The sequence below is a fragment of the Triticum urartu genome, chromosome 3 (assembly GCF_003073215.2).
Source record: "Triticum urartu cultivar G1812 chromosome 3, Tu2.1, whole genome shotgun sequence".
In the NCBI taxonomy this organism is placed as follows: Eukaryota; Viridiplantae; Streptophyta; class Magnoliopsida; order Poales; family Poaceae; genus Triticum; species Triticum urartu.
This window is the reverse complement of record NC_053024.1, coordinates 716,914,486-716,940,043: the sequence shown is the minus strand read 5'-3', so window position 1 is coordinate 716,940,043 and position 25,558 is coordinate 716,914,486. Positions and strand designations below refer to the sequence as shown.

General features: G+C 44.2%; 1 protein-coding gene and 1 long non-coding RNA gene across 2 annotated transcripts; both read left to right on the top strand.

Annotated features, from left to right (window-relative positions):
• Window positions 1-2,327: 2,327 nt before the first annotated feature.
• LOC125549377 lies at window positions 2,328-14,286 on the top strand. The gene is made up of 6 exons (XR_007301321.1): window positions 2,328-2,670; window positions 2,894-3,044; window positions 3,142-3,220; window positions 3,600-3,886; window positions 4,384-4,457; window positions 13,744-14,286. It is a non-coding gene; the product is annotated as an uncharacterized LOC125549377 (long non-coding RNA).
• A 4,151-nt stretch (window positions 14,287-18,437) lies between these two features.
• On the top strand, window positions 18,438-19,807 carry LOC125549376. The gene is made up of 3 exons (XM_048712809.1): window positions 18,438-18,704; window positions 19,042-19,205; window positions 19,330-19,807. The coding sequence occupies exons 1-3, from the start codon at window positions 18,483-18,485 to the stop codon at window positions 19,565-19,567; spliced, it is 624 nt and encodes a 207-aa protein (XP_048568766.1). The 5' UTR covers window positions 18,438-18,482; the 3' UTR covers window positions 19,568-19,807.
• The last annotated feature ends 5,751 nt before the right edge of the window (window positions 19,808-25,558 follow it).

Sequence of the window (25,558 nt, the reverse complement as noted above, 5' to 3'; positions counted from 1 at the left end):
CATATTTCCTTCAGTCTCCCACTTGCACTAGAGTCAATAATCTAGTTCACATTATGTGATTTAACACCAATAGTTCACATCTTTATGTGATTAACCCCCATAGTTCACGTCGCCATGTGACCATCACACAAAAAGTTTACTAGAGTCAATAATCTAGTTCACATTGCTATGTGATTAATACTCAAGAGTAATAAGGTATGATCATGTTTTGCCTGTGAGAGAAATTTTTAGTCTACGGGTCTGCAACATTCAGATCCGTATGTATTTTACAAATTTCTATGTCTACAATGCTCTGCACGGAGCTACTCTAGTTAATTGCTCCCACTTTTCAATATGTATCTAGATCGAGACTTTAGAGTCATCCAGATCGGTGTCAAAGCTTGCATCGACGTAACTCTTTACGACGAACTCTTTTGTCACCTGCATAACCGAGAAACATTTCCTTATTCTACTAAGGATAATTTTGACCGCTGTCCAGTGATTCACTCCTGGATCACTATTGTACCCTCTTGCCAAACTCATGGTAATGTACACAATAGGTCTGGTACACAGCATAGCATACTTTATAGAACCTATGACTGAGGCATAGGGAATGACTTTTCATTCTCTTTCTATTTTCTGTCGTTGTCGGGTTTTGAGTCTTTACTCAACTTCACACCTTGCAACACATGCAAGAACTCCTTCTTTGATTGTTCCATTTTGAACTGCTTCAAAATCTTGTCAAGCTATGTACTCATTGAAAAAACTTATCAAGCGTCATATTCTATTTCTATAGATCTTGATGCTCAACATGTAAGTAGCTTCACCGAGGTCTTTCTTTAGAAAACTCCTTTCAAACACTCCTTTATGCTTTTCATAAAATTCTACATTATTTCCGATCAATAATATGTTATTCACATATACTTATCAGAAAGGCTGTAGTGCTCCCACTCACTTTTTTATAAATACAGACTTCACCGCAAGTCTGTATAAAAATATTTATTGAAAATTTGAAGTGTACATGCTGAAATTGTGTATACATAGTAAAGGGTGAATTGGGTAAGGTGGCAAAGATGGGCATTTTTACCTGCGGGTATTACCCGCACCCGGCCGGGTACGAGTATGGAAACAATCTGAAACCCGAGGCGCGGGTACGGGTATGGGTTTGGGCGAAAAATATTGATACGAGTAAAAGTTTGGGCGAAAAATATTGATACAGGTAAGGGTTTGAACGACCATTACCCGCACCTGCCGGTTTGCTTCTAAGTTTAATGGGCAGGAAAGTAGACTTCTAAGTTTGACCTCGCTGTCCTTGTGGCCTTCGAGCTGGAGTTCGCAAAGCGGGCTCGTGGCATTAGCACAGTAAACCACGTCATTTTGGTTGTTGTAGTCGTCTTCAAACCAGAAGAGAAGCATCGGGCTAGAGCTAGATCCTGCCACGATAGTAAACACCTCGCTTTCCTGAGGGATCGGCGCAGCGAAGGAGAGCATGTCACCAGCGAAGAGGTTGAGGACACGAGCAGGGTGCAGGCCCTTGGTGGGGTGGGGACGATGAGACCATCGAATGCACCGACCATAAAAAATACAATTTGCACAGCTTAACTGATCATAAAAAATATTTTTTTTGTATATTTTGAAAGTAATGATGAATGAATAGCATATCTACTACCTCTATAAAAGCACGAGAGTGCGGAGAACCAAATCATCCTATTCATCGAAACCTGCAATCCGATGGTCTACATCCTCCAGCCTACTAAACGTGTTTTATGCTTTAATTACTCACCATGCCATCGTTAATGAAATTGGCCACTTACGAAACGTAATCCCCTCGCTAATGAAACGACTTAAGCCCCACGCTCGCGAAACAGACTCCTCGCCACGCTCGGGAACTGCTCGCCCCCACGCTCGAGCCCACCACGCCCGGGAACCGCCGCGCCCCTGCCTCCCCATTCTCACCGTCGGTCGCCCCACCCCGCCCGCACCGGTCGCCTCCCGCCGCTCAGCGCCGCCGGTCGACAGGGTCCGCACCCGCCGCTAGCCCCCACCCCGCCCGCACCGGCCGCCTCCCGCTGCTCAGCGCCGCTACTCGAGGATGCTTTGCCGGCTTCCCGCAGTTGCCATCGGCATCAAGCTTGGAGGGAACGAGCTCCTCTTGGCTCCCATCTGCCTCGCCTTCGCGACCACGGTCCTCCGCTCCGCTCGCCCTCCGTCGCCGGCCGCCGATCCTCTCCTCGGACGCCGCCCCGCCGTTCCTCTTCTGCTTCCCCGCGAGTGTGAGCAGCCCCCCGCCGGTTCTCCTCTTCTGCCCCAAGAAGGCGGGAGAGCGTGAGCATCCCGCCGGCCTTCATCTGCTGCCCCACAGAAGGACGTGAGCGCGGGGTGGCGGCGTCCTTTGAAATCCTTTAACTGGGTTACTGAGATTTAGTATTTCTGATCTTCTTCAGTCTTTCGAATAATCGATTGCTGAGATCTTGATCTTGATGTTGCATTTTTCTTGTTTTATTTAAGATTGGTTTTAGATGTAGAGTTGGGTTCATTTTGGATGTGAATGTTGGTTTTTAGATTACTCAATGGTTCATTGCAGAATGGTTTTGGTTGTTGGTGCAGGGAAGCTTTGCATCAATGTTAGACCCCCATTCAAGGTCATGTTCATCCCGGAAGAGCGGAGGCAGATTGTGTTATTTGCACAAGGTATACACAGTATACGTCTCTAACATCATGTCAGTTGATTAAACAAGAGAAGAACTTCTGTTGTTTTGTGAAAGTACAGTTGTATGTCTTATAACATTGTCTTCCGCTGTAATCCTTGGTGCAGAATGCCAATTTTATGCCATCGAGATCATCAACCTTCCGATGGATCTGAGAAAGACACCACCTATTGCTTGTCTGAACTTGTGTTGTTCATTGTTTGTAGGTTTCCCAATCTCTCCTGAAGCTTATCCTTTTTGATAGAATCGATCAATTAGCCCGTCTCAAGGTCTTCCCAGATATGCGGCCTTGTTGGAACAAATGGAGTTGGAAAATCCACATCACTTAAAGTCTTAGCTGGCAAGCTGAAACCTCATGTGGGATGATTCAAATTATATCTTCTAAAAAAGATATTCCCTATATTGTGACCTGCTCAAGATAGTCTTATTTAGCTTTGCATTATTTTTTGTGCAGAATCCGGCAAGAGATCATCACATACTTCTAGGGTTCTGAGCTTCAGAATTATTTTACATGTATATTGGAGGACCTGAAGGTAATGCACCGCTACCTTACATACTTCTTTGGACAATTTTCTAATTTGGCAGGTTTAATTCAAGACTACAATTTTCTAATTTTCTAATTTGGACAATGTATGTGCCCCTTAGAAGACGACTTTATAAAATTCATATGCAGTACTATTTTTTGTGTGTGATGCATAGCCAGGACAACCTAACTATCTGATCTTTGGGATGCTACTTTTGTGCACACAGGCAACAAAAACCGGTAGCAACGACAATGTTTGCTATGTAGATCAATACCTGCTACATATGCATTGTTTCCTGTTATGATCAATTCCTGCTACACCTACATTGGAACCTATGATGCATTGCGAGACCTGGAACGGCTTCAATTTTGACTTTTTTTTGTTTCAGAGCTGTTTAATCCAGCAATGAAACGCAGGTCATCGCCCATTCTACTCGCAACATCGGCACAAACTGCCGCTGCTGACCATCATTATTCGGTCGTAATCCCGGCGTCCTCCTCCTGTTGTGCCCTTGGCTTATTGCCTCGAGGTGCCACCCAAATGCGCGTGGCTGCAAAAGTGTTTCATCATGGTCAGGCGCAGGTAGATGACAACAAGCTGCAGAACAATGAGCAGCTCGACAGAGGAGTACCGACGCAACGCTCGCCATAGGGAATTGGGAAGGTACAGAGTTGGGTACGTAATCTTCCTCGGTCGTCACTTTTTTTTAAACTATCTTCGCCACAGAATGATTCTTGATGGCACTACCTCTCATTTATGTTTCCTTTTCAGCATAATCATATCCCAGTGTGTTGTATATTCTTTTCTCCAATGAGGGTCTGTTGCATGACCAATTCATTTCGACCTTCTATCTGATTGCCAGTCTGGTGACGACTTTCTGATAATTTGTATGTCTTTTGGACTGGTTATTAGTTTCTGAAATTAAGGTACTGTGATTTGGGAGGAATAGATGCGTATGGACTGTTGTTACATTGCAGGAGAGTGAATTGTGATCATTTTCCTATTGTGTATACTCTGTTCTATGTAATCAGATTTTCCTTTAGCCTCTTAAAGATATTTCTCCACTTCTTTCTCATTGGTTTGTTTGCAGCCTGATTATATGTTGTATGTGCTCTCCCATTAATGTCTCAGGCCTATTAATCCATATATTAATTGTTCCTGAATTTCTGCAGGCTCCCCTGATCACTATATTTATTGGGAAGCTTGGTACAAGACAATCTTAGTTTGGGCTATGATGCAACAATAGGTATGTGCTTTTTAACCGTGTTTTGGGTGTTCATTTTTAAGTGCAGTACAAATGTCATGTAAATATGCCCTAGAGGCAATAATAAAGTTATTATTTATTTCCTTATATCATGATAAATGTTTATTATTCATGCTAGAATTGTATTAACCGGAAACATAATACATGTGTGAATACATAGACAAACAGAGTGTCACTAGTATGCCTCTATTGACTAGCTCGTTAATCAAAGATGGTTATGTTTCCTAACCATGAACAATGAGTTGTTATTTGATTAACGAGGTCACATCATTAGTTGAATGATCTGATTGACATGACCCATTCCATTAGCTTAGCACCCGATCGTTTAGTATGTTGCTATTGCTTTCTTCATGACTTATACATGTTCCTATGACTATGAGATTATGCAACTCCCGTTTGCCGGAGGAACACTTTGGATGCTACCAAACGTCACAACGTAACTGGGTGATTATAAAGGAGCATTACAGGTGTCTCCAAAGGTAGATGTTGGGTTGGCGTATATCGAGATTAGGATTTGTCACTCCGATTGTCGGAGAGGTATCTCTGGGCCCTCTCGGTAATACACATCACATAAGCCTTGCAAGCATTACAACTAATATGTTAGTTGTGAGATGATGTATTACGGAACGAGTAAAGAGACTTGCCGATAACGAGATTGAACTAGGTATTGGATACCGACGATCGAATCTCGGGCAAGTAACATACCGATGACAAAGGGAACAACGTATGTAGTTATGCGGTCTGACCGATAAAGATCTTCGTAGAATATGTAGGAGCCAATATGGGCATCCAGGTCCCGCTATTGGTTATTGACCGGAGACATGTCTCGGTCATGTCTACATTGTTCTCGAACCCGTAGGGTCCGCACACTTAAGGTTACGATGACAGTTACATTATGAGTTTATGCATTTTGATGTACCGAAGGTTGTTCGGAGTCCCGGATGTGATCACGGACATGACGAGGAATCTCTAAATGGTCGAGACGTAAAGATTGATATATTGGAAGCCTATGTTTGGACATCGGAAGTGTTCCGGGTGAAATCGGGATTTTACCGGGTTACCGGAACCCCCCGGGAGCCATATGGGCCTTCATGGGCCTTAGTGGAAAGGTGAAAGGGCTGCCCACAAGGGCTGCGCGCCTCCCCCCTTCCCCTAGTCCTATTAGGACTAGGAGAGGTGGCCGGCCACCCCTCTCCCTCTTTCCCCCTCGGGGAATCCTAGTTGGAATAGGATTGGGAGGGGAGTCCTACTCCCGGAAGGAGTAGGACTCCTCCTGCGCCTCCCTCCTTGGCCGGCCAGCCTCCCCCTCTACTCCTTTATATACGGAGGCAGGGGACACCTCAAGACACACAAGTTGATCCACGTGATCTATTCCTTAGCCGTGTGCGGTGCCCCCTGCCACCATATACCTCGATAATACTGTAGCGGAGTTTAGGCGAAGCCTTGCTGCTGTAGTTCATCAAGATCGTCACCACGCCGTCGTGCTGACGAAACTCTTCCCCGACACTTTGCTGGATCGGAGTCCGGGGATCGTCATCGAGCTGAACGTGTGCTCGAACTCGGAGGTGCCGTAGTTTCGGTGCTTGATCGGTTGGATCGTGAAGACGTACGACTACTTCCTCTACGTCGTGTCATCGCTTCCGCAGTCGGTCTGCATTGGGTACGTATACAACACTCTCCCCCTCGTTGCTATGCATCACATGATCTTGCGTGTGCGTAGGAGATTTTGAAATTACTACGAAACCCAACAGTGGCATCCGAGCCTAGGTTATTTATGTTGATTTTATATGCACGAGTAGAACACAAGTGAGTTGTGGACGATACAAGTCATACTGCCTACCAGCATGTCATACTTTGGTTCGGCGGTATTGTTGGACGAGACGACCCGGACCAACCTTACGCGTACGCTTACGCGAGACCGGTTCCCTCGACGTGCTTTGCACATAGATGGCTTGCGGGCGACTGTCTCTCCAACTTTAGTTGAACCGAGTGTGGCTACGCCCGGTCCTTGCGAAGGTTAAAACGGAGTCTATTTGACAAACTATCGTTGTGGTTTTGATGCGTAGGTGAGATTGGTTCTTACTTAAGCCCGTAGCAGCCACGTAAAACATGCAACAACAAAGTAGAGGACGTCTAACTTGTTTTTGCAGGGCATGTTGTGATGTGATATGGTCAAGGCATGATGCTGAATTTTATTGTATGAGATGATCATGTTTTGTAACCGAGTTATCGGCAACTGGCAGGAGCCATATGGTTGTCGCTTTATTGTATGCAATGCAATCGCGATGTAATGCTTTACCTTATTACTAAACGGTAGTGATAGTCGTGGAAGCATAAGATTGGCGAGACGACAACGATGCTACGATGGAGATCAAGGTGTCGCGCCGGTGACGATGGTGATCATGACGGTGCTTCGGAGATGGAGATCACAGGCACAAGATGATGATGGCCATATCATATCACTTATATTGATTGCATGTGATGTTTATCTTTTATGCATCTTATCTTGCTTTGATTGACGGTAGCATTATAAGATGATCTCTCACTAAATTATCAAGAAGTGTTCTCCCTGAGTATGCACCGTTGCGAAAGTTCTTCGTGCTGAGACACCACGTGATGATCGGGTGTGATAGGCTCTACGTTCAAATACAACGGGTGCAAAACAGTTGCGCACGCAGAATACTCAGGTTATACTTGACGAGCCAAGCATATACAGATATGGCCTCGAAACACGGAGACCGAAAGGTCGAGCGTGAATCATATAGTAGATATGATCAACATAAAGATGTTCACCGATGAAACTACTCCATCTCACGTGATGATCGGACATGGTTTAGTTGATTTGGATCACGTGATCACTTAGAGGATTAGAGGGATGTCTATCTAAGTGGGAGTTCTTAAGTAATATGATTAATTGAACTTAAATTTATCATGAACTTAGTACCTGATAGTATCTTGCTTGTTTATGTTGATTGTAGATAGATGGCTCGTGCTGTTGTTCCATTGAATTTTAATGCGTTCCTTGAGAAAGCAAAGTTGAAAGATGATGGTAGCAATTACACGGACTGGGTCCGTAACTTGAGGATTATCCTCATTGCTGCACAGAAGAATTACGTCCTGGAAGCACCGCTGGGTGCCAGGCCTGCTGCCGGAGCAACGCCAGATGTTATGAACATCTGGCAGAGCAAAGCTGATGACTACTCGATAGTTCAGTGTGCCATGCTTTACGGCTTAGAATCGGGACTTCAACGATGTTTTGAACGTCATGGAGCATATGAGATGTTCCAGGAGTTGAAGTTAATATTTCAAGCAAATGCCCAGATTGAGAGATATGAAGTCTCCAATAAATTCTATAGCTGCAAGATGGAGGAGAACAGTTCTGTCAGTGAGCATATACTCAAAATGTCTGGGTATAATAATCACTTGATTCAATTGGGAGTTAATCTTCCAGATGATTGCGTCATTGACAGAATTCTCCAATCACTGCCACCAAGCTACAAGAGCTTCGTGATGAACTATAATATGCAAGGGATGAACAAGACTATTCCCGAGCTCTTCGTGATGCTGAAAGCTGCGGAGGTAGAAATCAAGAAAGAGCATCAAGTGTTGATGGTCAACAAGACCACTAGTTTCAAGAAAAAGGGCAAAGGAAAGAAGAAGGGGAACTTCAAGAAGAACAGCAAGCCAGTTGCTGCTCAAGAGAAGAAACCCAAGTCTGGACCTAAGCCTGAAACTGAGTGCTTCTACTGCAAGCAGACTGGTCACTGGAAGCGGAACTGCCCCAAGTATTTGGCGGATAAGAAGGATGGCAAAGTGAACAAAGGTATATGTGATATACATGTTATTGATGTGTACCTTACTAATGCTCGCAGTAGCACCTGGGTATTTTATACTGGTTCTGTTGCTAATATTTGCAACTCGAAAAAAGGCTACAGATTAAGCGAAGATTGGCTAAGGATGAGGTGACGATGCGCGTGGGAAACGGTTCCAAAGTCGATGTGATCGCGGTCGGCACGCTACCTCTACATCTACCTTCGGGATTAATATTAGACCTAAATAATTGTTATTTGGTGCCAGCGTTGAGCATGAACATTATATCTGGATCTTGTTTAATGCGAGACGGTTATTCATTTAAATCAGAGAATAATGGTTGTTCTATTTATATGAGTAATATCTTTTATGGTCATGCACCCTTGAATAGTGGTCTATTCTTATTGAATCTCGATAGTAGTAATACATATATTCATAATGTTGAAATCAAAAGATGCAGAGTTGATAATGAAAGTGCAACTTATTTGTGGCACTGTCGTTTAGGTCATATCGGCATAAAGCGCATGAAGAAACTCCATACTGATGGACTTTTGGAACCACTTGATTATGAATCACTTGGTACTTGCGAACCGTGCCTCATGGGCAAGATGACTAAAACACCGTTCTCCGGTACTATGGAGAGAGCAACAGATTTGTTGGAAATCATACATACCGATGTATGTGGTCCGATGAATATTGAGGCTCGTGGCGGATATCGTTATTTTCTCACCTTCACAGATGATTTAAGCAGATATGGGTATATCTACTTAATGAAACATAAGTCTGAAACATTTGAAAAGTTCAAAGAATTTCAGAGTGAAGTTGAAAATCATCGTAACAAGAAAATAAAGTTTCTGCGATCTGATCGTGGAGGAGAATATTTGAGTTACGAGTTTGGTGTACATTTGAAAAACTGTGGAATAGTTTCACGCCACCCGGGACACCACAACGTAATGGTGTGTCCGAACATCGTAATCGTACTTTACTAGATATGGTGCGATCTATGATGTCTCTTACTGATTTACCGCTATCATTTTGGGGTTATGCTCTAGAGACGGCCGCATTCACGTTAAATAGGGCACCATCAAAATCCGTTGAGATGACGCCTTATGAACTGTGGTTTGGCAAGAAACCAAAGTTGTCGGTTCTTAAAGTTTGGGGCTGCGATGCTTATGTGAAAAAACTTCAACCTGATAAGCTCGAACCCAAATCGGAGAAATGTGTCTTCATAGGATATCCAAAGAAAACTATTGGATACACCTTCTATCACAGATCCGAAGGCAAGACTTTTGTTGCTAAATTCGGAAACTTTCTTGAGAAGGAGTTTCTCTCGAAAGAAGTGAGTGGGAGGAAAGTAGAACTTGACGAGGTAACTGTACCTACTCCCTTGTTGGAAAGTAGTAAATCACAGAAAATTGTTTCTGCGACACCTACACCAATAAGTGAGGAAGTTAATGATAATGATCATGAAACTTTAGAACAAGATACTACTGAACCTCGTAGATCAACCAGAGTAAGATCAGCACCAGAGTGGTACGGTAATCCAATTCTGGAAGTCATGCTACTAGATCATGATGAACCTACGAACTATGAAGAAGCGATGGTGAGCCCAGATTCCGCAAAGTGGCTTGAAGCCATGAAATCTGAGATGGGATCCATGTATGAGAACAAAGTATGGACTTTGGTTGACTTGCCCGATGATCGGCAAGCAATTGAGAATAAATGGATCTTCAAGAAGAAGACTGACGCTGATGGTAATGTTACTGTCTACAAAGCTCGACTTGTCGCGAAAGGTTTTCGACAAGTTCAAGGGATTGACTACGATGAGACCTTCTCACCCGTAGCGATGCTTAAGTCCGTCCGAATCATGTTAGCGATTGCCGCATTTTATGATTATGAAATTTGGCAGATGGATGTCAAAACTGCATTCCTGAATGGATTTCTGGAAGAAGAGTTGTATATGATGCAACCGGAAGGTTTTGTCGATCCAAAGGGAGCTAACAAAGTGTGCAAGCTCCAGCGATCCATTTATGGACTGGTGCAAGCCTCTCGGAGTTGGAATAAACGTTTTGATAGTGTGATCAAAGCATTTGGTTTTATACAGACTTTCGGAGAAGCCTGTATTTACAAGAAAGTGAGTGGGAGCTCTGTAGCATTTCTGATATTATATGTGGATGACATAATACTAATTGGAAATGATATAAAATTTCTGGATAGCATAAAGGGATACTTGAATAAAAGTTTTTCAATGAAAGACCTCGGTGAAGCTGCTTACATATTAGGCATTAAGATCTATAGAGATAGATCAAGACGCTTAATTGGACTTTCACAAAGCACATACCTTGACAAAATTTTGAAGAAGTTCAAAATGGATCAAGCAAAGAAAGGGTTCTTGCCTGTGTTACAAGGTATGAAATTGAGTAAGACTCAATGCCCGACCACTGCAGAAGGTAGAGAGAATATGAAAGATGTTCCCTATGCATCAGCCATAGGATCTATCATGTATGAAATGCTGTGTACCAGACCTGATGTGTGCCTTGCTATAAGTTTAGCAGGGAGGTACCAAAGTAATCCAGGAATGGATCACTGGACAGCGGTCAAGAACATCCTGAAATACCTGAAAAGGACTAAGGATATGTTTCTCGTATATGGAGGTGACAAAGAGCTCACCGTAAAAGGTTACGTTGATGCAAGCTTTGACACTGATCCGGACGATTCTAAATCGCAAACAGGATACATGTTTACATTAAACGGTGGAGCTGTCAGTTGGTGCAGTTCTAAACAAAGCGTCGTAGCGGGATCTACATGTGAAGCGGAGTACATAGCTGCTTCAGAAGCAGCGAACGAAGGAGTCTGGATGAAGGAGTTCATATCCGATCTAGGTTTCATACCTAATGCATCGGGTCCAATGAAAATCTTTTGTGACAATACTGGTGCAATTGCCTTGGCAAAGGAATCCAGATTTCACAAAAGGACCAAACACATCAAGAGACGCTTCAACTCCATCCGGGATCTAGTCCAGGTGGGAGACATAGAGATTTGCAAGATACATACGGATCTGAATGTTGCAGACCCGTTGACTAAGCCTCTTCCACGAGCAAAACATGATCAGCACCAAAGCTCCATGGGTGTTACAATCATTACAGTGTAATCTAGATTATTGACTCTAGTGCAAGTGGGAGACTGAAGGAAATATGCCCTAGAGGCAATAATAAAGTTATTATTTATTTCCTTATAATCATGATAAATGTTTATTATTCATGCTAGAATTGTATTAACCGGAAACATAATACATGTGTGAATACATAGACAAACAAAGTGTCACTAGTATGCCTCTACTTGACTAGCTCGTTAATCAAAGATGGTTATGTTTCCTAACCATGAACAATGAGTTGTTATTTGATTAACGAGGTCACATCATTAGTTGAATGATCTGATTGACATGACCCATTCCATTAGCTTAGCACCCGATCGTTTAGTATGTTGCTATTGCTTTCTTCATGACTTATACATGTTCCTATGACTATGAGATTATGCAACTCCCATTTGCTGGAGGAACACTTTGGGTGCTACCAAACGTCACAACGTAACTGGGTGATTATAAAGGAGCATTACAGGTGTCTCCAAAGGTAGATGTTGGGTTGGCGTATATCGAGATTAGGATTTGTCACTCCGATTGTCGGAGAGGTATCTCTGGGCCCTCTCGGTAATACACATCACATAAGCCTTGCAAGCATTACAACTAATATGTTAGTTGTGAGATGATGTATTACGGAACGAGTAAAGAGACTTGCCGATAACGAGATTGAACTAGGTATTGGATACCGACGATCGAATCTCGGGCAAGTAACATACCGATGACAAAGGGAACAACGTATGTAGTTATGCGGTCTGACCGATAAAGATCTTCGTAGAATATGTAGGAGCCAATATGGGCATCCAGGTCCCGCTATTGGTTATTGACCGGAGACATGTCTCGGTCATGTCTACATTGTTCTCGAACCCGTAGGGTCCGCACACTTAAGGTTACGATGACAGTTACATTATGAGTTATGCATTTTGATGTACCGAAGGTTGTTCGGAGTCCCGGATGTGATCACGGACATGCCGAGGAATCTCTAAATGGTCGAGACGTAAAGATTGATATATTGGAAGCCTATTTTGGACATCGGAAGTGTTCCGGGTGAAATCGGGATTTTACCGGGTTACCGGGAGGTTACCGGAACCCCCCGGGAGCCATATGGGCCTTCATGGGCCTTAGTGGAAAGGTGAAAGGGCTGCCCACAAGGGCTGCGCGCCTCCCCCCTTCCCCTAGTCCTATTAGGACTAGGAGAGGTGGCCGGCCACCCCTCTCCCTCTTTCCCCCTCGGGGAATCCTAGTTGGAATAGGATTGGAGGGGAGTCCTACTCCCGGAAGGAGTAGGACTCCTCCTGCGCCTCCCTCCTTGGCCGGCCAGCCTCCCCCCTCTACTCCTTTATATACGGAGGCAGGGGACACCTCAAGACACACAAGTTGATCCACGTGATCTATTCCTTAGCCGTGTGCGGTGCCCCCTGCCACCATATACCTCGATAATACTGTAGCGGAGTTTAGGCAAAGCCCTGCTACTGTAGTTCATCAAGATCGTCACCACGCCGTCGTGCTGACGAAACTCTTCCCCGACACTTTGCTGGATCGGAGTCCGGGGATCGTCATCGAGCTGAACGTGTGCTCGAACTCGGAGGTGCCGTAGTTTCGGTGCTTGATCGGTTGGATCGTGAAGACGTACGACTACTTCCTCTACGTCGTGTCATCGCTTCCGCAGTCGGTCTGCGTTGGGTACGTAGACAACACTCTCCCCCTCGTTGCTATGCATCACATGATCTTGCGTGTGCGTAGGAAATTTTGAAATTACTACGAAACCCAACAATCTAGAACTATTTTAGTTTTAGATACATCCATTTTTATCAATTCTAGGACAAGTATTTTCGGACGGAGGAGCTCTCTCCAAAAAAGATAAAATTACAAAATCTGCTCAAACAGTGCACTTACATTTTGACTAATTTTCAGTGAATTTGTGTTTTTTTTGTAGAGAGCTCCTTGAATGTTATTTGAGCACCAAATTTTGCAAGCGCCCATAACATTTGTTGATAATCATTCACACAAAGTTTCAGAATTTTTTGAAATGTTTTGGTACATGTTTTCTTGCGTGGGTGCACCGAGCCCGGGTGTAGAAAAACTACTCTCTATTTCATGGTGACATGCCAAACTGTAATTGTTGGAGATGCTACAGGCACTCCAGGTCCAACAACCCACATCGTATCTAAAATTGAATATTAAAAGTGGTTAACTTATGGCCTTGCTATTTGGAATCTTGAACAACTTCATTTGTTGCCGACTATAGAAATATACAATCTACTGATTTAGCCACATTTGCAGATCTTATGTTATTACTGCTAACATTCTTTTGATAAATAGGTTTTGATTGCCAAAGCTGGACTTGACTGAGCAGATACATTGACGATGTTCATCAAGGGGTTGTTGGATATCTTGACCGGTCTGCAGTACTTGGAAGAAAACTTCCTAGGTAACGTTCAGGAGATAAATGATTTTAATGTTACATAGCACACTCCTCTCTGCATGTTCCATGCCAAGTGGAGCAAACCCTGTTTTACTGCTTTTGTGTGACTGTAGTTTGGAACAAGATTCCTTCAGTGGGTTCTACATTTTAAGTTTAATATGAGAAATGCTGTCAAATTATCAATATGCACTTATTATTGTAACTCAATGTGAATCGAGTTCTTTGTATTTCTTTGTGCTTGTTACTGGGTATTATTTGTTAAGACCACTCTAAGCAGAGAGAATCAAAACAAAGGATGGTAAGCTGAAACTTACTGCATTTGTTTTTGAAAAACTACCATTGTTTCCAGAACACACATAAACTATAGCTTTTTAGTAGCAACATCCATTCTTATTCTCAGATTCTCAAATGCAGTGGTGCATGAAAATAGATTCCTAGCCATAGGGAAAACTATGTTGTGAAGCCCAATAAAACTTGAGAAAATGGGTTAATGATGTGGTCCAAGCAAGCTTAAATAAGAGGTAAAGACGCCCAGATCCTGGGATTACCAAAGTTAACGTTTACGTGGCATTCTCATGTGACAATGCTCGTGCGACCATGGAGTTAATTGTAAGACGTACTAGAGGTGAGTTCATTATAGCAGCGTCTCAGAGGTATGCAAATATTCCAAACTCTCTGGTTGCTGAAACACTTCTCTCCAGGATGTGGTACGTACGACCTGTAAAGGAGGAAGAATGGCCTGATGTTACCTTTCAATATGATTGTCAGGTACTGGTGGAGATGTGGAACTAATGAAAAGAGAACATATCAGACATTATGGGCCTCCTGTGTGAAATTGAGGAGCCGAGCCAAGCCTTTTGTCCCTTACGGTGTCTTCTATTCTTAGAGGCTGATTTTTGTGTGCAAAGCTGCCCCTGCAGGTTAGTGACCGGAGACTGTGGCATAATGCTTCTCCGGATCAACTTTCTTTTTGATGCAAACTGACAGTAATCATGAGGAAGAGAGCTGAGCTCCTTTGATTGTGAAAAAAGTCCCTTTGATCTTTTGGTGTTAAGAGGATTGTACTTCACAATATTGGTTCAATGACGTTGATATTTTTATGTGAGATATCTGCTTTCCATTTTAGTGCTCATTCGGGTGTGTTTTGAGTATTTGCAACATGTGATGGAGTGTCAGGATTTTCATAATACACTATCAATGCCTATGCCATTTGCAACTTAACATAAGCATTTGGTTAGCAACCTCATCTAAGAAGTATGTGTTGATCTACTATCCCTTGTTCTTTTCCTCAAATTTTAGTTATGAATTGCTTACACCATAATATTCAAGACCAAATGTAGGATTATGTCTCCATGTACTAAGCATAATGCAAGGCTTTTTTCAATCATAACTAGATTTCTTATTCTCTTTCAACATATAGAATATTCAATAGATTAAATATATTATTGTCTCTATGCAGAAGGAGGACCGCAATGATGTCCCACTTTTGAAAAAAAAACAACTTGAGTGACATCACAATATAGTGTATCCATTTAACTCATACTCTCTCCGACCCATAATACAAGATTTTGCAAGCTATTTTTTATTGCACATAGGTGTGAATCTTATTTAGTCAACGTTCGAGACGTGTGTTGCACGTGCAAGCTTACTACTATAAATAAAAAAACTAAACATACCGAAGACAAAACAATGTTTGTAGAAATCTTATATGTTCAAAAGTCATCACATCTGTAATCATTTTTTCCTTAGATCAACCAAATAGTATGTTCACATCATTATAGACACTTTCACGCACATCATCAAAAATTACATCATGATTAAAGAAACCAATTTAACATTTACCTTTCCATTCACGTGCTATATATAATATATCGACGTGCTTCACTCTCATATATGATCCATGCAGCAACACTCTCACACAAAGACTGGAGCAAAACAGCAAGGCATATCGAAAACAACATCTAATATCATACTAGGAAACAGATTCATGCAAACAGTCCATAGTTTAAGATCAATTCATACAATACTTGAACGACGAGCATCACTCATCTCAACTGAAACTTAAAAAGAATGAAGCTTAAGTGGGGCATGCAACTGAACATGTCAACTTTTCAGATCTTCAATTTGAGCACATATGTCAGGAACAGCGCGACAGTAACCAAGGAGCGTCTGAACAATGCTGAAAGGACGGATCGGGCTTGATCTGACTGAATGATCTTCACACTCGAATGGGAAGCTCTCTAGCTTTCTGGTGCCAAGATCATACATGTTGATGTTGCAACGTACTTCTGATCCTTGATAATCAAGGTAGTATATGCAGTTTCCAAACACTGATGGCAGCTTATCTGCATCGACTGATAGGCACCTAGCACCGACGAAGAGCGCCCGGCTGCCAATGTTCCTCACAGGTTTTAGCCGTTTCCGCTCAATGTCGACCTGAAAACTTGCACCCTTTTGTGTCGGCGACTTACAACTAGCAGTTCTCCTGCAGACTCGACCAGGAAGTAGTCGAGGCCGTTGTCAGATGACTGGGCAATCAGTTCAGCGTGATAGTGCGCTGCCGTGCCCACAACCTTGAATATTTCTCCACCGTAACGGACCACGTAAAAGTGGCCGGCATAGGAAAGTACGCTTATTACATTGTCCAACGGATTGTCCCTGAAGCCTTCGAACTGCACCTGGCAGAGAGGGCTGGTGGCATCAGCACAGTAAACCACTTCTGTACTCTCACCCAGACACTCATCTCGAAACGAGAAGAGAAGCATGGGGCTAGAGCTAGAGCCGGCCACAGCAGTGAGCACCATGCTTTCCTGAGGAATTGGCGCAGCGAAAGGGAGCATGTCGCCTCGTTTTTTGTCTCAGCCAAACGGGATGGTGGGTGGCCGGAAGCATCCCGGTAGCATATACAGGATGTTTGGGTGCTCAATAAAACTCACGTTGCCAATTTTTCTTATGAAAAAAATATCTGGTCCCGTTTGGATGGTTACCAATATTTGGGCAAGTTAATGACTCTTTGTCCACAAGAAAAGATCTCAAGTTTTTCTCCTCCTGTCGGCGCTCCACGCCATCTCCGATGGTCTTTCAGCCATGGAGGAGCGGAGAACCTCGGGCCCCCGCCTACGCGAGGGACCCCGTTCTTGATCTTGTTAGGTTCAGCATCATGCTTGGGGCTGTGTGGCGGTGACGAAGCCCCTTAGTAGCAATAGTGTCTCCCACATTTTATCCCTGTCCCGATGGTGCGTCTAGCATCGTCGGAGAGCGTGTGGAGGTGTGGCTCCGTCAGATCTCACGAAATTCGGTCGGTGCTTGTCTTCGGTGGATTTGTTTGGATCCGTTCTTCGTTCGTCTTCGTTTGGGTGTTTACAGGTTTGATCCTTCCGATCTACGACTTTCTTCATCGGCGATGGTCCCTGCTCTGGTGTGCTGCTCCTTCGGGGCCTCAACATGAAAACTTTCCGACTGTCTACTACAACAAAGTTTGCCCACCTCCAGCAACGGAAAGGCAATGACGGCGGCGCACCTTCGGCTCGCTCTAGTGCTTTTAGTCGTTGCTAGGTGGTCCACAGACCTGGATTTAATTTTTTTGTTCATTGTAGTTTCATGATTGAAGATGAATAAATTGAAAGTTTTCTCACAAAAAAAGACTCTTTGTCCACTTTAGTTCAATTTTTCTGCCAATGTCGGTCAACCCAATCTTAAGTCATGTCCACCTCCTCTCATTACCTCCCTCACCCTAGGCACCTAGGGCAACTCTCCACTCCATATTTCACAGGTGAGCCATTGGATTCGCCTCCACTCTGTCCGCCGCTTCAGCGGTTGGTGGCGGGGAGAAGAATTCTGGGGCCTCCGCTTGGGTTAGTAGTTTAGGTTAGGCTTGTTTAGTCCTCGAAAGTGCAGTGCTCGGGCAGATGGCGGCGCTACTTCTTCGAGTTTGTCTTCCGAGTTTCGATCGATGAGTTCATCTATCTAGACGTAGTCGACGGAGCTCCCAACGTAGATTCCTGCCATCTTCTTGAAGTGGTATGGTTAGGGTTTCTTGCCATGTGGCGAAATTTCCGGTCGGGTGCTTCAAATCTATGCAAGGCTTCAACCGCGACCACTACGGCTCTAGGACGTTTGTGCCCAAAGACAATTTTGACACTGAATAACACAAGTTGGGCTTCAGTTTTGCCCACTAGCAAATTGATGACAAATTTGTCATTTTTGTATCTCGAGCAATGTTTTCAATTTTGAGTTAAATTTTTGTGACTACATACACTGATGTTGTGTCAATAATAATTTGTTTCCGGATTTTTTTGAACATTTTTAAATGTGCAACTGTGTCCCATGCACCAGATACGTTCCCATGGCTCCCCCCCCCCCCCCCCCCCCCCCCGGGTTCTTTTTTTTTTCTGAAAGCACCCCTACATATTTAGCTCAAAATATTGTGCGTGGGAGTGCACGCTGTCCACGTGAACTAACAACCAACTCGTTTGAGTAGGGTTTGGTATGTCACGCAGCTTTGTTGCCGGGTGGTGTGGGTGTAACGTGACTGCGCGCGCCGGTATTATAAGTTACCCTGAAAGAAGCTAGCTAGCTAGCTAGGGGAGAACAAAGCATACTATCTATCTACCTGAGGGAACAAGAAGGGGCTTCGATGGCCGCGTTGCTTCGGTTTGCCGCGAGGAAGGTCTGCGGCCATGCCGGCCTTGAGCGGCCACTGCAGGGCAGTTTCATGGCGGCCAGGTCGATCGCCGTCGTCAAGGAGGAGGAGCCGCGGAAGCTGCCGTGGACTATTTTCCATGGCAGGCTGCGCTCACTCCAGTGGTTCAGCAGCACCCCTGAATCACCATACGATCCTCTCACCAACAATCACAAGGTACGTACGTCGCGTGCGCTCCTTTGTAAGTTGAAACCAAAGAATTTATTTTGTATGTTGAACCGAACCAAATCACCATACTAACTAACTACGTGTGTGCGGTCGTGGAACCAAAGAATTTACTTACTCGCTAGTACTCCCTCCATTCACAAATATAAGATGCTTCCCTTTTTTCTGCGTCAGATGTATATAGATGCAGTTTACTATGTTTGTTCATTTTATTTCAGTCCGTGTGTAGTCCATATTGAAATATTCAAAACATTTTATATTTGTGAACGGAAAGAGTAATTAAATTCTAATGCATGCAACAATCATCTACATTTCATTGCCCATGCAGCACTTCCCTGTGAGCCTCGGCACACGAGGATTGGAGGAGAAGCGGCAGGAGTTGCTCCGTTTGCTCCGCGAGATGGACGATCTTCAAGCTGAGAGATGCACCATGGAGATCAAGAAGAACACCAAGCTGCTCCAGTTGCTTGGGCGACCCCCTTCAAAACCATGGTAATTACATATGATTATATATTTGGAATTACTGCGCTATGTATCTACTTAATTTTTAGGTACTCATTGTTGATTAGTTAATTCGTGATAATGTATGTTTAATTAACTCGCATACTGTTCGTAGGTCAGCTGAAGATTTCAAACGACACTTTGGCGTTTATCACTTTCAGGACTTTATACTATCCCTTCCAGCTATGGCATGTGCAGTCCTTCACTTTGTCGTTATCTCTATGATGACTATCTTTATCTTGCTTTCGCCCTTCTTCTTACTTTATGAGTACTGTACATCTACATCTAGGACCGGCCAGAAATATAAGGAGCATACACTTTCCGAGAAAGATTTAGCTGCGACCAAGGAGTAGTCTAGCTTATCATTTGGACCAATGTATTTGATATCGGAAGTGTGTGCTATACTACATTACTTCTGTGAAGAATGAGAGCTACATTGCAGCTGTACTACGAATGGTTTATCAACCAAATAAATGTTCTTAACTCCCTAAAAATACCCTTATTTTATATGGACGCAAGTGTTCTTGAGGAGTTAGTGTCTTTGTGTTGAGTATGTGAACCGGAGCTCCTAGATTCATAATCATTGCATGTATTGAATCGGCATTGATGCTTTGCTATGCACTGTTTCACCATCAAAAGTCTAAAGAAGAATATACTTCCCGTGCGCACAAAACTGAGGATATCTTTTGAGCAGTTAACCCTTTCTAGCCCTTTCCTCAAATTTTTAACTCTTCAAGAATTTGAAGGGTTGTTCCTCAAACTTGTCTCTTTCTGCTCAAATTTGAGGAGAAGAAAACCATTCTCCTTCAATTCTCAATCCTCCCCAACGCTCTCTTTCCTCCACCAATGCCAAGGGCGCTTTTCCCCGCCCTCCTGACCATGGTCTGGCCCCGATGCAAACACACCCCTGCCGGCCCCGGTGAGGTTCCGTTAAGAATCTAGCAAAACTGACACGACATAGAAGCACCACCATGGGAAAATCTGCGCGCACACAGATCAACACATATGCATAAAAACAAGGCTGATAGCCGCAACCACAGGCTATGATCGCTGCCGGAGTGGATTTCGCTGCCATGGAGAAGGGGAGGGATCGCCGGGTTTGGCGGTGGCGGCGACTGGGTTGGTTGGGTGGGGAGTCTGACCGTCGGGGAGATGGGGTTTGGTAGGTTGTTTTATGAAAAAAGAAAAAAGGAGGGAGAGGCTTCCACGTGGAGTCAAGTCTTCAGACAAGGAGTAGGTCAACACAATTTTTAAGTCCTGAAATTTGAGGTGTTAATTTTACGGGATCTTTTGGAAAGAGTTATGTTTTATGGAATAGTCTAGAGAAGGGTTGCTACTGTTTGTGGACCCCGCCACCAAGTATTAGATCCAGGGATCCATCCATCTGTATGTATTGTGGTTCAATAGATACTTCAGCATTTGTGCGTGCTTGTTAGCGAAACTAGATGACACACCATGCGTTGCTGCAGAAACTCTTAGCGACGGACACAATACTTGGATGGTGCACCTCCCAATATTCCGGTGGTATATTCACAATGTGTCAATATTCCGGTGGTGAACCTCCCAATATTCTTGTGTGGTGCTGCATGTTTTCTTCATATATAAGAAGGGAAATCGACCTTGTACAGGACAAAGGTCTAATGTGATGGATACTATTATGGAAGCTTTTCCATCCAGTTTCAACAATAAGTTGAATATATTCTCCACGCTCTTGAATAAACTTCATGGATACTTCCCAGAAACACAAAAGCAAATAGAAAACTCAGAATTTGATATGCATTATATTTATATATGCAACCAGCAAAACATATATCCATGGGCCATAGCAACGCACGGGCATTCTACTAGTAGGTTAATTAACTGCACAATTCCCACTTAATTGTTGATTGGAGAAAACTATTGAACAAAGGAATCGTTAGTTTTTTTTAGAACGAAGGCTCAAGAAAAGGAATCGTTAGTAGCCCGTCATCATCTGCCTTGGTCGCGCTGCTCATTCTAGTGAGCCCAATACACCGGACAGGAGACAGTACCTATGTTGCTCCCACCATGACCAGCCTTAATATCATTTAAGTATGTTGCATAACGAGGCTCTCTGCCTGTGTGTTCATCTGACACTCTTCTTAATTCGCTTATAACTGCATAAAGCAAGCACCAGCGCGTGACCATTTACTTTAACAAACGACATGGTTGGTATGATTTGGTTTTGATTGAACGCCTCAAGGCTCAAGTCCAAACCAAACCATACTTGATACAACAAACTCAACACCTCAAGGCCGCTGCAGTAGGATGCATGGCAAACAACGCGCCGCGCTCCTGCCGTGGTGCGGACAAGCGGGTGACCTCGCTCTCCCAACTGCCCTCGCCGCCGCACGAGGCACAGTGTCCGGCAAAGCCAGCTAGCATAGCTAGCATGGGCACGGCTGCGGAGCTCGGACCAAATTTATGTGCTTATAGGCCTACTATTCAATGTGCTGATGAGATAGAAACCATCACTGCCTGTCTTCATCTCCGGCCTATGGGAATCCTTCCTAGTAAAAGAGGTTTATGAGCCAAAGTGAAAAGTGAAAACGCATCCCTGAGAGTGGCGTTTTGGCTCATAGGTGTAGATACACATGAAATTTGTATAAAAATACATTTCAAATTGTTAAAAAAAATTGAGAAAAAAAATCCCGCGTGTACCTCCGGACATTCTATGTTCGCACACAAAATTTCAGTGAAAAAGACATTTTTTGTGGCATGTATTAAAAAGATAAAAGAAATGCCTTGCGAATAGCTGTAATCAAGCATCAAAAATTGTCTTTTTTACACAAGCCACAAAAAAAGTCCCTTTTCATCAAAACATGGTGCACGCACATATAATGTCTGGATTTACACGCATGATTTTTTTCTCGAATTTTGTTCTCTTTAAAATGTGTATTTAGACAATGTTGCTCCATTCAGGGCTGGCTCACGCGTAGGCGTGGTCGAGGTTGGCCCCAATGTATGTGAGCCCGCCTCGACGCCCGCATGCCGCTGGCCACTCGATCACACACCCGCGCTCATGCTGTGCTCCGGATATGCGGGTGACCTCGCACTCCCAGCTGTCCTCGCTGCCGCACGAGCCACTGTGTTCGGCAGAGGCAGCTAGCATGGGCATGGCGGCGGAGCTCGGGTAAATTCTTGGGGGCACAACAACGATTGCTTTGACTGGTTTTTCGTTGGCAAATGAGAATGGACAAACGGGCAGAATACAAATGTTTCCTCGTGGGCTTTGGAGAGGCATGACCGAGGTTGGCCCTGGGAAGCTCCGGCACTAAGGAAAGACGACCAAGGACTGATGTGCTAAATAAGTGAGGGGCACAAATAGCTGTCACAAAATACAAATATAGGTTGTAAAACAGAATCCACCGTGCCGTTTGTAAAACAGAATTCACAAAATACAAACTATGAATGCAATTTACTGTACATCATAAAATATTTGACGACCTGCTAGATTCTTTCAAAATAGCCAAAAGAACGGGCCTGCTAGATTCTTTCTTTGCTTTGATTCATTTTCATATATGTTCCATGGTGGACTCAAACACAACAGCAAGGCACACGGAAAACAATGGCTAATAACATAGGATTATAGATTGATGCAAGCAGTGCATCATTTCAGATAAATTCTTACAATACAGCCCCAGCGACAACATGGCTCGTCTCATAACTCAAACGTAGCAAAACAAAGCTTATTAGAGGTTGCATGTAGCAGAACATATAACTATAGCATGATCAGAACTAATTGGGATCAATCTTTCAGACGTTCAATTTGAGCACATATGTCTGGATGGGCAGTTGCGCAGTAACTGAGGAGCGTCTGAACAAGGCTTAAAGGACGAATGGCTTTATTATCTTCAAAAATGCAGGAGAGCCTCTCTACCTTGCCGTTGCTGAGATCATACTTTGTGAAGCTGTCAGTGCCAAAACAATGAGCATAGTATATGCAATTGCCGGACGGCAACTTATCTGCATTAACAGATAGACACTTGAAACCAAGAAAGAGAGCTCGGCTGCCAATGTTCCTCACAGGTTCTAACAGTTTTCGCTCAGTGTCGACCTTGAAAACCTCCACCAGGTCCTCCCAAGGACAACGACTAACAAGGAGCAGTTCCCGAGCAGATTCTACAAGGTAGTAGAAAGGGTTTTCGTCAAACGTCTTGGCTATCAGCTCACCGCGATAGCGCGGCGCCGTGCCCACGACCTTGAATAACCCTCCATCGTAGTCGACCACGTAAAAGTGGCCGGCGTAGGAAATTAGGCTGCGAAGGCCGAACTCGCTCTCCCCGCAGCCTTCGAACTGCACCTCGCATAGCGGGCTGGTGGGTTCAGCACAGTAAACCACGTCGTTGCCGCGGCAGTCTTCAAACCAGAAGAGAAGCGTGAGGCTAGAGCTAGACCCGGCCACGGCAGTCAGCACGCCGCTTTCCTGAGGAATTGGGGCTGCGAAGGGGATAAGGTCGCCAGCAAAGGGGTTGAGAAGACGAGCAGGGTGCAGGCCCTTGGTGTCGCCGAGGACAAGGAGACCATCGGAGGCACCGACCAGGATGTAGTCCTTCTCGTCGAGCAGCGGGACGGGGAGACGGAGGAAGCGCCCGCTGGAGACGTGAAGGAAGAGGCGGCCGTCGACGCCAACCGCGGGCTTCTCCTCGTCGAGCATGACCCACTCGCGCTCGAGGAAACGGTGATCGCCGCCCAGGCCTAGTGGAGGTGGCTTGGCGATGGAGGCGCTCAGGTTGCTGCAGACGGCCCTCATGTCCGCGTCATTCGTGGCGGACAGCAAGTCGCCGACGGAGCGCACGAGATCCCTGAGGATGCACGATGACCACTCAGCCACCATGGTGCTCTCAGAACGATTCTCTGCCATGGTGTACGAGGTGCACTGTTTTGGGTACCGAGCGAAATTCCGAGATCTCGCGCGGTTACCGCCCCCCCTCGAGAACTACGCATACCGAGCAAAAAATCTCGAATAATTTGAAAATTTTGAATTCAAACGCTCACAGCATAGTTAAATAAGGCCATCTCTTATCCAACCGTAGAGCTATTCGCGGCCTAGTGGTAGAGCCAATCTTTTGTAAGCTGCTAGACGCGGGTTCGAATCTGGCCATACGCTTTTTATTTTTCTTTTTGAGGATGCAAAAGTTAAAAAGCACTGCTAAATTGTGGGGCGACCAGGATTCAAACTCGGGACTTCTACACAGGTGGTAGCTGCTGCCGAATAGCAACTAGGCCAGAGAAGTGTTAGTGATATTTTGGACTGATAAACCTATCTATATCTACTTCAAAAAAATTTGAATTCAAAATTTGATTTGAAATTTCGTGCGAAATTTTTCCGGAATTTCGTGGTTACCGTGGTAACCGCAAATTCCGGTGCCCCACGAGAAAAAAGGTTCGCTCGGGATCCAAAACCTTGGCGAAGTGTAGATGAGTATCCCCGTGCGTAGCTTATATATAATGTGAGGACGATTGGCCTCACGGCGATCGTTTGCGTTCCCATGATAAATGTTCTGGCGCCGTTCGTATTCCATATCCAATCAACAGCAGTCCTCATGGTAATTACGAGAGGCGGCTCATGCAATCCAATTAACAGCAGTCCGTTCGTACTCATGCAAATCCCTCCCGGTTGTATGCAAATCCTTCCGTCTTCTCAATCTAGCCCGCGTTCCTACAACAAACTAGTGCACGAACAAATTAGTAATCGAAATGTACACTATGGCCGGCCACGCATGAACGACACTATCCAGTGCTCATCCTTCAGTATGTACTGATTCAACAGATCCCCATCAGCATTTTGTTTTTTCACTGAAATGACATGTGAGATGCCGTGTGCAGCTAGTTACGCGCAGAGCACAATGTTGAAATTGAGGTCAGGCCGTCTCACCAGCGCAAGTTTTGAAATGTATAATATGATATTGAAGTTAAGAGATCTTGAGTTCAAAACTATGCCAACACAGTATTACTCCTTCCAGGTCATTGATATTTTAGTACTATATACTAGCAAAAAGACCCGTGCGTTGCAACAGGTCATTGATATTTTAGTACTTCGACGCTGATTGTGCACACCAAACTGAAATACTACCCCCGTTTCAGTTTACAAGTCCTACGCGTATACCTAGGTTATCAATTTTATCATCTTAATATAAACTATACAACACAAAAATTATACGGTTTGAAAATAGAACATCTAAAGTTTATATTAATATATTTTTTGTAATATATGACTTGTATTAGGTTGGTCGAATTGACGATCTAGGGGCACGCGCACGCCCTGTAAACTGAGAGAGAGGATTGCTAGGTTAGTATCTCCTTGTTCTATTGTTAATTGCTAG